The 14,071-nt window shown below is 39.3% G+C and overlaps 1 protein-coding gene across 1 annotated transcript in view; it reads right to left on the bottom strand.

Annotated features, from left to right (window-relative positions):
* The window catches only part of POLR1A (RNA polymerase I subunit A), a 28,521-nt gene that overhangs the window by 12,113 nt on the left and 2,337 nt on the right, over nucleotides 1-14,071 (bottom strand). The window contains exons 5-22 of the mRNA XM_062493314.1: nucleotides 13,166-13,251; nucleotides 12,954-13,063; nucleotides 11,337-11,423; nucleotides 10,558-10,660; nucleotides 9,925-10,084; nucleotides 8,811-8,981; nucleotides 8,522-8,644; nucleotides 7,551-7,778; nucleotides 6,346-6,600; nucleotides 5,817-6,008; nucleotides 5,230-5,373; nucleotides 4,596-4,779; nucleotides 3,261-3,343; nucleotides 2,989-3,147; nucleotides 2,560-2,658; nucleotides 1,540-1,692; nucleotides 1,265-1,347; nucleotides 348-513 (exon numbers count right to left, since the gene is read on the bottom strand). Coding sequence (XP_062349298.1) covers nucleotides 348-513; nucleotides 1,265-1,347; nucleotides 1,540-1,692; nucleotides 2,560-2,658; nucleotides 2,989-3,147; nucleotides 3,261-3,343; nucleotides 4,596-4,779; nucleotides 5,230-5,373; nucleotides 5,817-6,008; nucleotides 6,346-6,600; nucleotides 7,551-7,778; nucleotides 8,522-8,644; nucleotides 8,811-8,981; nucleotides 9,925-10,084; nucleotides 10,558-10,660; nucleotides 11,337-11,423; nucleotides 12,954-13,063; nucleotides 13,166-13,251 — 2,586 coding nt within the window. The remainder of the gene's footprint in view (nucleotides 1-347; nucleotides 514-1,264; nucleotides 1,348-1,539; nucleotides 1,693-2,559; nucleotides 2,659-2,988; nucleotides 3,148-3,260; nucleotides 3,344-4,595; nucleotides 4,780-5,229; nucleotides 5,374-5,816; nucleotides 6,009-6,345; nucleotides 6,601-7,550; nucleotides 7,779-8,521; nucleotides 8,645-8,810; nucleotides 8,982-9,924; nucleotides 10,085-10,557; nucleotides 10,661-11,336; nucleotides 11,424-12,953; nucleotides 13,064-13,165; nucleotides 13,252-14,071) is intronic.

Raw genomic sequence — 14,071 nt, 5'->3', positions numbered from 1 at the left:
ACTATCACCACTCAATAATAAGCAGTGGTGATACTGGTAAAACAAAGTTAATCAAACTTGACAGACTGAAAAGTGAAGTCATCTTTGTTGAATACAAGTGCAGAGTTAGAACAGACAGTGCTTGGTGCTCTGCTGAAATTGAGACTGCTTAGATCACACTGCAGACTTCAGATTGCTTCCATATTTTGGATACAATGGCAAATAAGAATGTACATTAGTCTGAAAAGACTCATTAACTGAGACAAACAAGTGTTGCCACTGGATCCCTGACAGATGTGCCAGATGTTAACCATGTGTTTCAGTCTCCCCTTCGCCCCTCATAAATACTTAAGATTTAGGTGTTCTACCTCATAGTTTTCTGCAATGAAAGGAAACTGCTCAGGTTGTAAGAACTGAGTTTTAGGGATATCAAGCCCATCTTCTCCATACAGAAACTGCACCACGCTGCCATCACTGTCTCGTACAGTCAAGTCATACTGAACTACCAGTCCTTCCAAATGTTTGATGATGCACCTATTCCAGAGGGGAAAAAATGGGGGGGGGGAAAGAGAGAAGAAAAATGCTGCAAAGAGGCAACAAAGCAATGATACATTTCTAACACAAAAGCCACTGTTTTCATCAACATCTTAAGTGTACCTAAGGGCTGATCAGGAATTCTGGAAGCCAAAATCCTATAGACACAACATTCATGTGAAATGCTTAATTTTCAAAGCTTTCAGCATGTTGCTCCCTCCAGCTTCTTTGGACTGATCTGACTTAAAATGAAACAGTAAACTCCTGTCCCTTTCTGCTGTCATGTTTTAACAGTTTTCTGAAAGAAGGGGACATCCCTCCTCAAAAACTCATCACAACCCTCTGCAATAATTAAAAATCTCCATTTTCTTCTATGTACACTGGAGGTGTTGCTTGAGTAAAGACAAGACCCACTCCATGTGGCCAAGAAAAACTAGAGTTGCCTGAAACGCTTACACCTATCTATATTTGTACCAGAACAAAAGATTTCTGCAAAAGGAGAAGCTGCTGCTGTTATGTGCCAGAGGTAAATTTGAAATTACAATGTTCCAGTGGATCTAGATCTCTAGAAAATTGTACTTAGAACAAACATTCAGCACTCAGACTATTTTGTAAAAATCAAATACAGTTTAGTTAATCTAAGCAATACAGGTACTTACAGTCTACAGAACTCTCTCAGAGAAAAAGAGAAAAATCAAGCAACCAATAAAAGGACCTTTTAAAGGCTCCAATTCTAAACCAGGCCTCTTACCTTTGCAGGTACCCAGAACGGCTGGTTTTGACAGCTGTATCCACAAGACCTTCCCTGCCAGCCATGCAGTGAAAGAAGAATTCCTAAACACAAGCACAATACCATCAGCATTCTGTTAATAAGTGCATCAATGCTGGAAATTCATGTTCTTCCTCAAGAGCTTCATATGAAACCAGGGTGAAAAAAGTCCATTTGTCTATAACTGCAGATACTCTCTATTAAAACACCAAGACTTAAATAAACTTCAGTATCAACACAAGCATTATTAAACTTACAGAAGGTCTGATCCCAGTGAGAAATCTGCCAGTCACAAATCCTCCTGAGCTAGGAGAAAAATCATAAGGCTGGAAACATGGCAGTGATTTGCCAGATGCCATCAGTGGGGGTCTTCGACCTTCCAGCTCAATCTGGCCCAGCAAACAAGAAATCTAAATGCAGACAGGAAAAAAGGAAACATCACTTTTCCATCCGACTTTTGTTCACATAAACTTAACAATTTTTCCTGAAAAATACAGTAAATAAAGGTCAGATGTTCAGTAAATGCTCTGTAGTTCAACGTGGACTTGTTCATGAAATATTCTAGGTACTGAGGGGCAGAATAGGCATGGAGATCTCACTTGGTTTTTTAAAGGTATTCCAGTACCCTGACTCATCCTCAATATTACCTCAATATCTCGTTCTGTATACTTATTTTTACAGAGAGATGTGAAACTAAAAGAACTGTATTTTTTTAGGTCCCTACATTACCCTCACCACCTCTCAGCAGTGTACTAAAAACAGAACAAAACCTAAACCCAAAATGCTCTCTCTTTTGAGCTGTGGTCATTCTGTCCATTCTAGATGGCATTTTTATAGTGTTTCTTGCTTGGTGTCTGTGTTGCAAATGGTAAAATGAAAATGCATCCTTGCCACTTCTACCAAAACCAAAAATTATGTTGTTCCTATTCACAAGCTGAATAAGGGTCAGTCTCCAACAGAGGCCAGGAGAAGTAATTTCTCCTACAGTAGGTTTGTTTGTATAAACTGCAGCACTCCTTCTCAAAAGCAGTTCTGCTATTTCAATAAATCCTCATGTACTGAGGAGTGATTAAAAAATAGGTTATAATAAACACTGACTCTCTTCCATCACACACTGAGGTCTTTACTACATTCTTCTAGCATTTTTCCATGCCAAAGTCCAGAATGAAAACCATGCTCTGGTATCAGATATCCCCACAGGAGCTCCCAGCAGCTTATATTCTAGGACACATCACATCAGCACACGTAGCTGCTGAGCATATTCTGGCTGTCATTACCTGCATTGTGTTTACAGTGGATCCTTTGGCTCCTGACTGTACCATCAACTGCAAATTGTTCTCTGGAAAACTCCTGTGGAGACCAAGGGGCATGCAAACCTACAGAGTTGTGGGGGAGTGAAGGGAACAAAACCAAATGTTATTAATAAAATAACAAACCAAAGAAATTCCTGTGGAAGGCTTTAACAAAGTGAAACAGTGAGGAATCACTAAGATTCCTATTCATAATTTCAAAAGCTTCTTGGATAGCAAGCCATCTTCTTGCTCAGGGAGAACAAGGCTGAGGAGGAGAGGCAGCACGTGGAGCCCCATGCTGGGGACAGACGGAAAGCTTCAGCCCCCAGAAGAGTCAGCCACTGCTCATCCATATTAATTAACTGAATTAGAAAGTTAAACAAGATTAGTATGCACAGATGCCTTGATGCCAACCTTGTTGACTTCATTGCTGTAATTGTTTACTTCCTCCTTGAATTTCATATCAACCATGTTAAAATCCCTCTGGTCTTTGCAGAGATGGGCATCCTGCCACTTCCCTTGGACTTCTTCACATGATGCTGTTTCTGGCAAATTAAAAGCAGCTCTGACAGCCTGAAAGTAAAATACAGGAAGTTCTAGGTGTTAAGCAGGCATGATTAAACAAGGCAGTATTAAAAAAAAAAATGCATTATGGAAAAAAAAAAAAATCTGCAAAACAGACTTACTTCAATACCACTCTGCCTTGACCTTTCAATGATTTTTTTTCTTTTGTGGTCTGCTTCACGTTTAACCAAAATATCTTCGATCCCTGTTAAAGAGGAGAGACAGAACACAATGGTCTTAAAAAAAAAAAAAAAAAAAAAAAAAGGAACCATACTTGGTGTCAGGGATTTTGAGTGAAGAGCTGGGAAAGAAAGTCACACTTAAAGTTAGAATGATGGTTAGACTCAGGGCCTGCAGTTTGACAAAAAGACTTGACAAGAAGAAAAAAATCTGAGTAGCTTTTGGATGGAGAAGTTGTAAGCCATAAAAAAACCCCAGCAACATCAGCTAAGCAGTAAGAGTGCAAAATCAACTGTAATTCAAGAAGTCTTAACTTCAACACTCTCCAAAAAATCTTAATTGGTGCACTTACACAAATGAATGCTTTATGGACCAGCCACATCAAACATTTTTCTTCCATCCACATCAAACTTCCTATTAGCTGAACTTTTCACTGGAAAGCTGAAATCTGGCCTTAGCTTTTTTTCAAAAGACAAATTAAAAATACAGATCTTTGAGATGACAGGACCAGGGAACAGACTAAACACTGGAACCTGAACTCCTGTGAGCTATTTGTACACTCCTGCCACAGACACTAAAATGGATGCGTCAAAACTCCAAATCTCAAACTCCTGCTTGAGTCTCAGTTCTCTTCTGATGTGCCCTGGTGGTCTCAGGCTTGCTTTTCTTTTTTCCATAACTAGTTTTTGGACCCTGACTCTCAGGAGTTCTGTATCTTACAGTTAATCAGTCACCTTCTTCACTCCCAAAGATACCCCTCCCTTTTTCCCTGGCTCACAGCAGTCTGTTGGTCCCTCACTACTGCTAACAGTTGACTGTGTCTCTATAACCCTTGAATGAGTTTGAAAACCTGTAATGAAAGCTTTGCAAACTGATCTACCTAAAGTTTTACAGTAAAATGCGATGTGCAAGACTTGATCACCAAGCCCCTAAAGTTCTTTCCTCTTGCTTGTCAGCTCTTCTGCCTTCTATGCAATAAATACTTTTCAGAGAAGCGAAACTTGAGGTTTTGATCTAAACTAAAGTTCAACACAAGACACATTGTGTACACTTTGGCTAGGCAGGAGAGAAAAGAGAAATTGCTGAACATATTAAAGACTGTACATTCTCTTTATGCTTAGAAGGCCAGCTATGCATCGACAAAAGCCAAGATCAAAAAAGGCTGGCAGGCAGCTATCCCAGTCTTGCAGAATTTAATTAACAGAATTAGCATGTCTTAGTGCCCAACCATGCCTGGTTTATACCTCAGGAGGTGCTTCACTGCTGCAGGTACTCACCCATGGTAAATCCCCTGTACAGCTGCAGGTAAGCAGTGAAGAGGCGCCCCAGACATGACAGCACTTTCCCACTGGTTTCACCCCCATAGATCTCATAGCAGCAGTGGACCAGCCCGTAGGCAGAGCTGCCAAAGTGAGCTTTGTCCAAGACTCCACACAGTAATTCCCCATCTCTGATAATAACCTGAAAAATAAAACACAGCTTTGAATCAGGAAAACAGAAATTTCAACCTTATTATGACCTCTACAGGCTTTTCCATGTAATCTACGTGAAAACTGGTTTAAGTATAAAAAGCTTACATGTTGGTGAATGGTTAAATGTGGTCAGATGATCTATACTTTCAGAATTTACAGCAGAAATGAAACTTCTAGCACCACCTGCATTTTTCCACCTATGAAGTCTGACAATGAGGACACATGGTCTAACAGAAACAGATGGAATCTACCTAAGTCAGGACCACAAAGAATTTTTCCTGACTCCCAGGCCTATCCTTCAGTCACCTACTTCTGACAGTAACTGTTGCCAAATATCTGCTTCTAACTTTGTCATCTGCCTTGTTCCCTTCCCATTCCTTTACTGTACACACAATTTTAATATAACACAGCCCAGCGAACCCCCAAAGTTGTTGCATACCTGAGATTCACACATTGAATCAAGATTCAGAGATCCTTTTGCAGGTCCCTTTACCCAGGCTCTCCCACCAATTTTTGCTTTCCCAGTCAAATTCAGTGGAGCATAGTTGTCTGGAATGATATTTATTAACAACGTGGAAACGACCTATAAAGAAGCAGGATGAGTTGCAGGCATTATTATTTTTGTATAATCACCTCTCAACATAAAAAAAATCTGGGGCATGAATGAGAAAAGCAATGTCCTGTATGTATTCTTTTCATTGACAGCAAAGTTTTGAAAGCTTGGAAATCTGACAAGGTGGGAGTATCATCCTGCTACTCTACCCTCTGAAGGATCAGTGAGCTAAGACACGTAATTATTCAGAAATATAAAATAGCAAAGATTTTTCCAATAATTAGGTATATTAAAATAAAAAAAATAAAAAGAAATTGTCTGTTGGGTTTTACAGCTCAAGACACACAACAAAAATTACATGGTGTTGATGGGATCTGGCCTTCCAAACACCCTTAGCAGCACTAGTTTTAGCACTAGCATTCTTCTTACCTTGAAAGCACCAGCATTTTTTAGCCCAGTAAATGATAAACTACCTGCTTTCCTGTCCATAATCGTTGTGGCTTCATAATGGCTGGAGGACAGATTTTAATTTTTCCTTTTTTGTCTGTCAGCCCTCGGTACACAAGCTCCATGTACTCCTCTCTGGTGAAAAAGCAGCCCCGCATGGTCATGCTGACTCCAGAAATCATGTGATCCTGGATTAAGCCAGGAAGTGGCTTCCCATCCTAAAGAGGTAACAAGAAAAAGGTGGTGGTGGGGTTAATAAGCCGTGCGCCTCCGGCTCCCAAAATTATTCCCCCTGGATAAAAACACTTAAGTAATTTGTAAAGAACTCATTAGAGCACAACTCTGTACCGAATCTCCTCTGGACACTGACGCTCAAAGGAAGATTGTTTGGATGTGCTGGGCCTTCTTTAGAGGAACAGAACCACAAGTGGAGAAAGAACACAGAAATAAACCTCAGAAGTATGTAAACAGATTTTTTAAAAACTACCTCATTTATCATTAGACAAAACCAACTGACTGCATCTAGAAATGAATTTATCCGGCAGTCTCACTTGCCTTTGGCACCAGGTACTGTTTATCAGTGATGGCTAAGGTGTAGGCTTCTGCTCTGCCCAGCTCGCTCTGTGGGAAGTGGGCGTTCATCTCATCTCCGTCGAAGTCGGCGTTGTAAGCCTTGCAGTTGGCGTAGTGAAGCCTCAGCACCTTCTCCCCAGGCAGGATCCGGGCCCGGTGAGCTTGGATGGAAGGTCTGTGGAGCGTGGGCTGCCGGTTCAGCAGCAGCACATCCCCGTTCTTAATGTGCCGACACACCTGCCACAGAGGTTTGGTTGGTGCCTACAGGGTATTGGCGTGCCTCAGGAAGGACTAATTTATCTTTAAATGCACGCGCATCCTAAACACCTTCTTTCTGGTATTCGTGTTCTGTGCAAAACTCAAGACTGCTTGCCCCTGAACACCCTCTGCTCTCCACCAAACAATTATTCCCCATTAACTCCCCCAACTCACAGTGATTGAATCAATCAGCTCTTTGTCCAAAGCCCACTGGGCTGAGTTGATACCTGCTACAACACACCCTAGACTAAGGTAGTATTATGATCCAGTAGCTGAAGCAGAGGTGAGAAATGTCTTAATTTCAGCTTTAAGTGCAACACAATATAACCTTATCTAGAACAGAGTCTCTTAGAACAGTCTCATTTTAATTTTTCTGTTAGTAACGTCCTAATTTCCACTTAAGTGATTATCAACAAGAGTATGGTGAGTTGTTTGTACAATCTAAATACTGTTATGTTTAACTCTGTGCCAGGTTCTGAAAGAACTGACATCACAGAAATACTCAGACTTAAATGTCAAATCTTTGCTAAGCCTTCATGAGAGACAGGATAATATATAACAATGTGAAAACTATTAAACACCAAAAAAATTGCTCTAGCAGCTAAAGAGTACATTTTCAACTCTTGCACAGGATGGGGATACAGTTAAGAAGTTTCAAAGATTGATTAAATGGTAGCACAGAAGACTAACAACTGACATAGAATCAATTCGGTTGGAAAAGACCTCTCAAATCATGGACTCCAACTGCTAAACCAGCACTGCCAAGGCCACCACTAAGAATATCCTGCATCTTGGCACAATGAATGCCACTCACTGCATATAAGAAGAAAGTAAAGGATGGGGAAATGGGGTTTAGCGTTTGAAAAAGTATCATGATTTTGTTCCTACGCCCTCAACCAGAGATGGAGGAGGGCTCTGCCCATACTCACAATCTTCAGCCCCGTCTGGGGTGCCCCTGAGGAGGGGGTGAGGAGCTGCTTGGCGATGGCCTCGCGCTGGGTCAGGCTGGTGGCGCTCAGCACCGTGCGAGACCCGTCCTCGTTAATGACCATGGAGGCCCCAGGGTGCACCTTGGGCCCATTGATGACAGCCTGCCTCAGCTCTTTGACATTCCAGGGAGTGACTGGCTGAGGGTAAGTCAGTTTGGTGGCAAATACCTAGACAGGAGGGAAAAGAGGAGAGAAGAAACATGTTGTTCAATTTTGGCTTAAAACTCAAAAAGACACTGACAAAACAGCATCAAAAATTAAGAAATATAATGCAAGCATAAATTAAGGTCTTGAATGCATCTTCTCCTCAGTCTACTCTGATGTCAAATAAATACATTTCTATTACAAAATCCTCTATCAAGTGAATATAAGCAATGTCGCTTTTACAATTTTCTACTGCAGTGTAAAACTCAACTAGCAATTAAAGAAAGCAAGTATGGGTTTAGATTCTGCAAATCAGCCAACATATACAGAGAAAAAGCACATTATCATTAGGTTCGCTATTTTCTGCAAAGATAATATAATGAAAAGCTAAAATTTAGGCTTGATGTCATCCCTACGAAGTTAAAAATCCGTAAGGGTGAAGGAAGTTGGTGACAGTGTCATGGCCTTCTCTTAAGGCTGCAATACCTCAAAAATACCTTGTGCAAAGACCACAGGAGGAACAGGATCTACTTTTAAAGTCTGCACCAATTCCTAATCCTAATCCCACAAAGCAACTACACCTTTTTTTTTTAAAAAAAAACCTCTTTCTCAGATGTGGTATTCTTGCTTTGCATCAGTATGATTTTCCTGTTTCCTTATTAACACTGTGCAGGAAAACCTCTAGATTTTAAACTGGTACCAAGTGCCAGCAGTGCAGTTCAGTCCTGAGCTGCAGCAGAAAGACACAGTCCTTTATTTATCCTCACCATAGGGATGCCAATCTCGTTGGTCCCGATGTACATGTCGGGGCAAATGACGGATCGAGCAGCAAAATCCACACGCTTCCCCATCATGTGCTTGCGGAACAGCCCTTCCTTCTTCTCCAACAGCTGTGGAAACAGAAGGTAACAATTAAAACCTGGAAGTATGGAGAACCAGATGGATTCTTGCAATGGTGAGGGGCATGAAAATGACCACATACTAACAACAAATGGTTCACTTTTTTCTTATTCCATCGGCTTCTCTTTTTTAATTCAGACTCCACCTGCTACCCACCTGACGAATACCAGGGTATTTTTCTGTTATCAGCTTGTCCATGTCACTATCAAACACAATGTTGACATGGCTCTGGAGACGTATCCAAGCATTGTACAGCTTATCTGCAATGCTCTGTCCTGGAATCGTTGTCAGCACAGAACGGTCCAGAGGTTCACTATCCCCTCCTGTCTCCTACAGAAACAGAAATTAGAAACTTGGACATAACAAAATGTATCTTCTACTTACTAGGCTGAAGTTATAGTATTAATTACAGTATTAAATACAACAAAAGAAACATTCACCATTATTTTGCACTGGTAGTCAGTCCATGTTAGGAATCACTGTAACTACAAAATCCTATATTCAGATAAAAATAATGCAAAGCCAAGAGTTTTTATCACATCACTTTGTTTTCCACTAAAGCCACAAAACCAGTCGCATCCAAAACTCACTGTCCTCCTGTTACATGTTTTAAGAACAGATCTCCATCTAGTGGCTGCATTCTGAGTAACAAATAATGTTTCCAAGTAACACTATACTGCAGATGTAAATCAAGTTCCCCTGAAGCCGAGTCCAATGTCAAAGACCCCTCAACGATACAACTGATGAACAAATATGGAATGAGGCAGCTGACAAACATTATTATTTACACTATACAGCTATGTGAAAAGTCAGAAGCAGACAAGTATTGTTACTACTTATATTATTTGTGAAGTTTTGGGTCCTACGTACACATCAACTGTTAAAAAATAAACATAATCAACTCCACTAGATTTAGAAGCTAAAGTGGCTTTTTCCCCCTCTTTTTATGTCATGAAATGCTGGCAAAGTTTTATTACGAACTGTTTGTGGTGTACATATTTCATTCTCCACAAACAGGAGCCCGTTATACATATGGTAATCTAACACCAAAAATCCATGGCTAAGAGCATCTGAGCAAAATGTTTTTTCACTTTGCACCAGGCAGAAAAGAGCAGAGGGAAAAAGCCAAACAAGGTATGGAACATCTCCACCAGCAGATATTCCAACAGCTCAGGCAAAAACTGTTACAGAAACAGCTTTAACAGGAGCCTTCCTGAACTCCACCCACACATCCAAAAAAGCAAAGAATAAGATAACCAGCAAGTCTTACTGTTTGAATTTCTTCTGTAATTTTTATTGGCTGGCACTGCTCTTTGGCCATGAAAACCAAGAGCTTCCGTATCAACTGGGCATCTTTCATCACAGCCTGCAAGTTCACAGTCTGCCCATTTGTGAACAGGCGATCTCCCACGCGATTTACAGGACGATACCTACAGCAAATCAAAATTCCTTTAGGAGATTAAAGCCACTCAAAAGCAGCATGCTAAACCTCAAACATTCTAAGATCAATCTTCAGTGCATGGAAAATTATCCAAACTAACAATGGGCATTTAAAAATTCCTATACTCTACAGGGACAGTCATAAAAGAGGAATGAGCCTTAATAAGAAATTCTGTTAGTACTGTGCAGTTAATAATATTCTCTGATAATTAAAATACTAATTATAAAATATTTTTTCCATATACTAATACTAAAAAATATATTTTTTCTATTATTAGTATTTCAATCTTCTAATGAAGTTACAACAGAACTTATCATCAATTACTAGTGTGATTTTTATTATTTAAACACTCCACTGACACTTAAGACCAGTGTCTATACTACAGGAGTTTGGATCTCCAGCTCCTGCAAAGTATGCACTAAACCCTGTATTTCCACAAAATTTTAGGGGGATAAATTTTACCTTGAAGGTGGAACCACAAGTAGATCTAAAAAAAACATGTCTGGACTGAATCCTGAACTCTCATTGGGATTCATCCCAGGGAAGAGATAACGCAGAAAGAAACCTAAAAAGACACAAAATAAATATAAACCCATTCTCACTGCTCTTGTTTGGGAATCCAAATCACCAGATGCACTTGGTCAACCAAGTCAACAGAATCTGAGAAGTTAACACTACTGAGCTTGTTTAAAATAAAAACATTCTGAAAACATTCAGGTTAGAAAGAATTGCCACACTTTTTTTTATCACATATGTGGTATTTTAGGAACAACTCCGGACAGAAATATACATTACAGTAAAAGGAGAAGGCAAAACAAGAGTAAGAAAGTTTCCAACTACTGACTGTGACTGATTCACAAAACTGCTTTGGATTCTCTGGGCAACTGCAGACAGATTCAGAGTACAGGCAACTCTAAAAAGAGGCTGATAAATCCACTCTCAGTCTCTAACCAGTGTAACTGTGGGGTGCAGCACCATAGGAAAATCACACTCTCTGCAAACAGCAGCTGTGATTTGTGGGGAGCCACAATTTGAGAATAATTGATCAAAGTGTTAATTTAATCCAGGTCTCTGCCTTCATTGGCTGACAGTCCTCCTGTCACAAAACCTATTTTGTAGTCAGGAGCCCTTAAGGCAAAAGGCAAAGATTTGACTAGGAATTCATACTGGAAGATTTGCAGATTTACCCACTTAATGGTACAGAAAACAAAGTAAGTAATGTTACTCTTCAAAACCATTACCTTCATTCTTCCACAGAGCCAGGATGTATTCCTTGGCAGTCATTGGTGTAAGGTATCCTCTCTTCCCTAACTGGCTTTCATCAATACCTAAAAAAAATTAAAAAAAAAAAATCTCAAGACAGTACTCTGAAAGTTTTGGTTGTTTTTTTTTGTTTGTTTGTTTGTTTGTTTTTTTTTGCTTACAGTGGTGCTTCCAGCTCAGAGAAGGAATGGAAATACACACAAAATATACTAGCTGACATCTACATCAAAATTATCATTTAAATGTTTGCTTTGGGAATATGAAATCAAGTAAAAAATAATTTCTGTGACTAGTTAATACAAATATAAGTAACAGAAATAAGACTCCACTTTAACACCTAAAGTTTATGCTTTTTTTGACTTATAGTGAGCTGGAACCTTTCCTCAAATGACCTCATCCCTTGACCAAAACACAAATCAAGAGTCAGCCAGCAGCTGGGGAACCTTTCAGTGGGGCTCAGGTACTACCAGTGAGGTATCAAGGTTCCCATGAAATACCCCAGTGAAGGAGACAATAGCACCAGCCAGCAATCCATGCATATTACAAGTGAGAGTCTGGGCTAACTCTGCTTTGGAGAGGAAGGAAAACACATGGTTTTGCAACTGAAAAGCAAAAAGATCAAGTATTTTCAAAACAAAGCCAAAGATTTTAGATCTCAATTTCCACAACTCGATGAGAAGCAATTCTCCCATGACCTCAGACAGCTTCCTATTCTTCTCCTGGCTTAGGTCCAGAAATGCAGATTTTTGCACACTGTAAGTTCAGTTCTCCATTCACCTAGAAAACCTTCCCATCCCTTAAACAGAGGTGCATCAATGTCAAAGTTAAAGGTAATCCCTTTTGAGACTTAACCATGCACAGGCTATGCACAATGTACCTAACGTGGGTGGATCTGCATGATCCATCCCAGATCAGAATAGAGAAAGAATACTTCCCATTTTGCTTCTTTAGCCACAGCTCCAGAGATTTAATCTAGTATTTAAATCACAGAGTAGCAAACAAAATAAACCCTCTATGGAATCCTTTCCTAAGGGCTAAATAACACACATGAATGTCTGCTTCAATTGTGTCTCACTGTGTAAAGGATCAAGGATACGAGAAGGAAAGGGAGGTTTAAAATGATTCAAACAACAGGTTAATTAATCATGGAAAGTGCCACCTACTATCTTTTCTGTCTTTTACTCTTTAAGAGGAAATTCATTCATAAGAGTTAGGATTATGTGATTTTCTTTCTGATGCTGGTCATCTTCCTCCTAATTTATCTTATCTGCAGTTGCTCAATTCAAAAAATCCAGCAGAAAATCATTTGCCTGCCAAAAATGAAGTGCCCCAAAACCACCCTGAAGTTGACAAAGAAGATGCTGTTGTACTTCTTTTCCTGACACAAGAGACACTTGAAGCTGCAAAAACACAACAAGTTGTCAAACAGAAATTTAATGGAATTGGGCTGTCTCTGATTCCTGAGCTTACTGGCTTAGTTATAATCAGTATTTTTTTAAAAGGAGTTTTACGTGCACAGTCACTGCGAAAAATATGTGCCCCTTAAATGTAGGGGAAAAGTGCAAACATATTTGAGTAGAAGACACACATTTTACCTGCTGTTTCATCCAGAATGCATTCCCCTCCTGCCTTTTGGTACACTGTGGAAGGATAGGTTACTGTCAGCTTGCTGTTGTGTTCCTTTCGCACCAGCGATCTCCTGGATCTTCAAGGAAAAAAAAAACCAAACAAACAGGACAGACAGATAAAGGTTAATAGAAATACAGCATTTAACTAGAAACCAGTTTCTTCATGCAGGTAAACTTACTTGCAGTTTGGGCATTTCTTTGAACCCATGTGTGCTTTCCAGAACTGTGATACCAGTTTATTTCTACACTCACACACATTTTTGACCTGGTAAAGAAAAAAAAACCCTTAAAAATAATGAATATAATAAAAATTAATTAAGACATCCTATATAAAGAATTCATTAAATATTATACAACTAACATTAACTATCAGTATGAACATTATTAGTATCAATGCACATACACCTATGAACTCATTACTTAATGTCTTAATCTGTAGTGTTCTTTCATCATTTTCCCATTTGCTGGAGACATACATCCCTCAGTGCTCTCCACCCTCCTTTTTCAATTTATTCCATAAAGTCTTTATTTTTCAACTCAGTACTGGAATTTAAAACTTTTCACTAATGATGACTTAACAAGGCAGAAAAGTGACAAAAATCACTTGTTTTGACTGCTCATGAATGTATGATTTACAAAGTGCATAAGCTTAGTTTTTAAATAAGTGATCAAGAAATTAAACTTGGCTTATAAACAAATGTGCTCAATGATCTTAGATTTTTAAATATCTTCTTCACTCATTTACCTTTACTAACCATGTACATTAAACTACATGTAAATGGAAACTAGAATTACCCAAGTCTTCCTAAAAATGTCACTGTAATTAATTCTGCAAGTTTGCTAAATGCATGAGCTCTCAAAATGTGTTCTATAGCTCAAAACAGCCAGAGCATCATACAGAGAAGTATCAACATCTGTAGGTGATATACTGACAGCAGTATCAGATTTTAATATGGTGTTTACACTATAAAATATTGCCCTACGCAGACACTATTTTCCAGAAACTCAACAGTTGTACTAACAGGAAATAACATCCTTTCTAAGTTTAATTTCAGACATTTCTCTCAAAAAGCTCAATAACACAG

Source organism: Cinclus cinclus, chromosome 5 (assembly GCF_963662255.1).
Source record: "Cinclus cinclus chromosome 5, bCinCin1.1, whole genome shotgun sequence".
In the NCBI taxonomy this organism is placed as follows: domain Eukaryota; kingdom Metazoa; phylum Chordata; class Aves; order Passeriformes; family Cinclidae; genus Cinclus; species Cinclus cinclus.
This window is presented reverse-complemented; position numbering and strand designations above follow the sequence as displayed.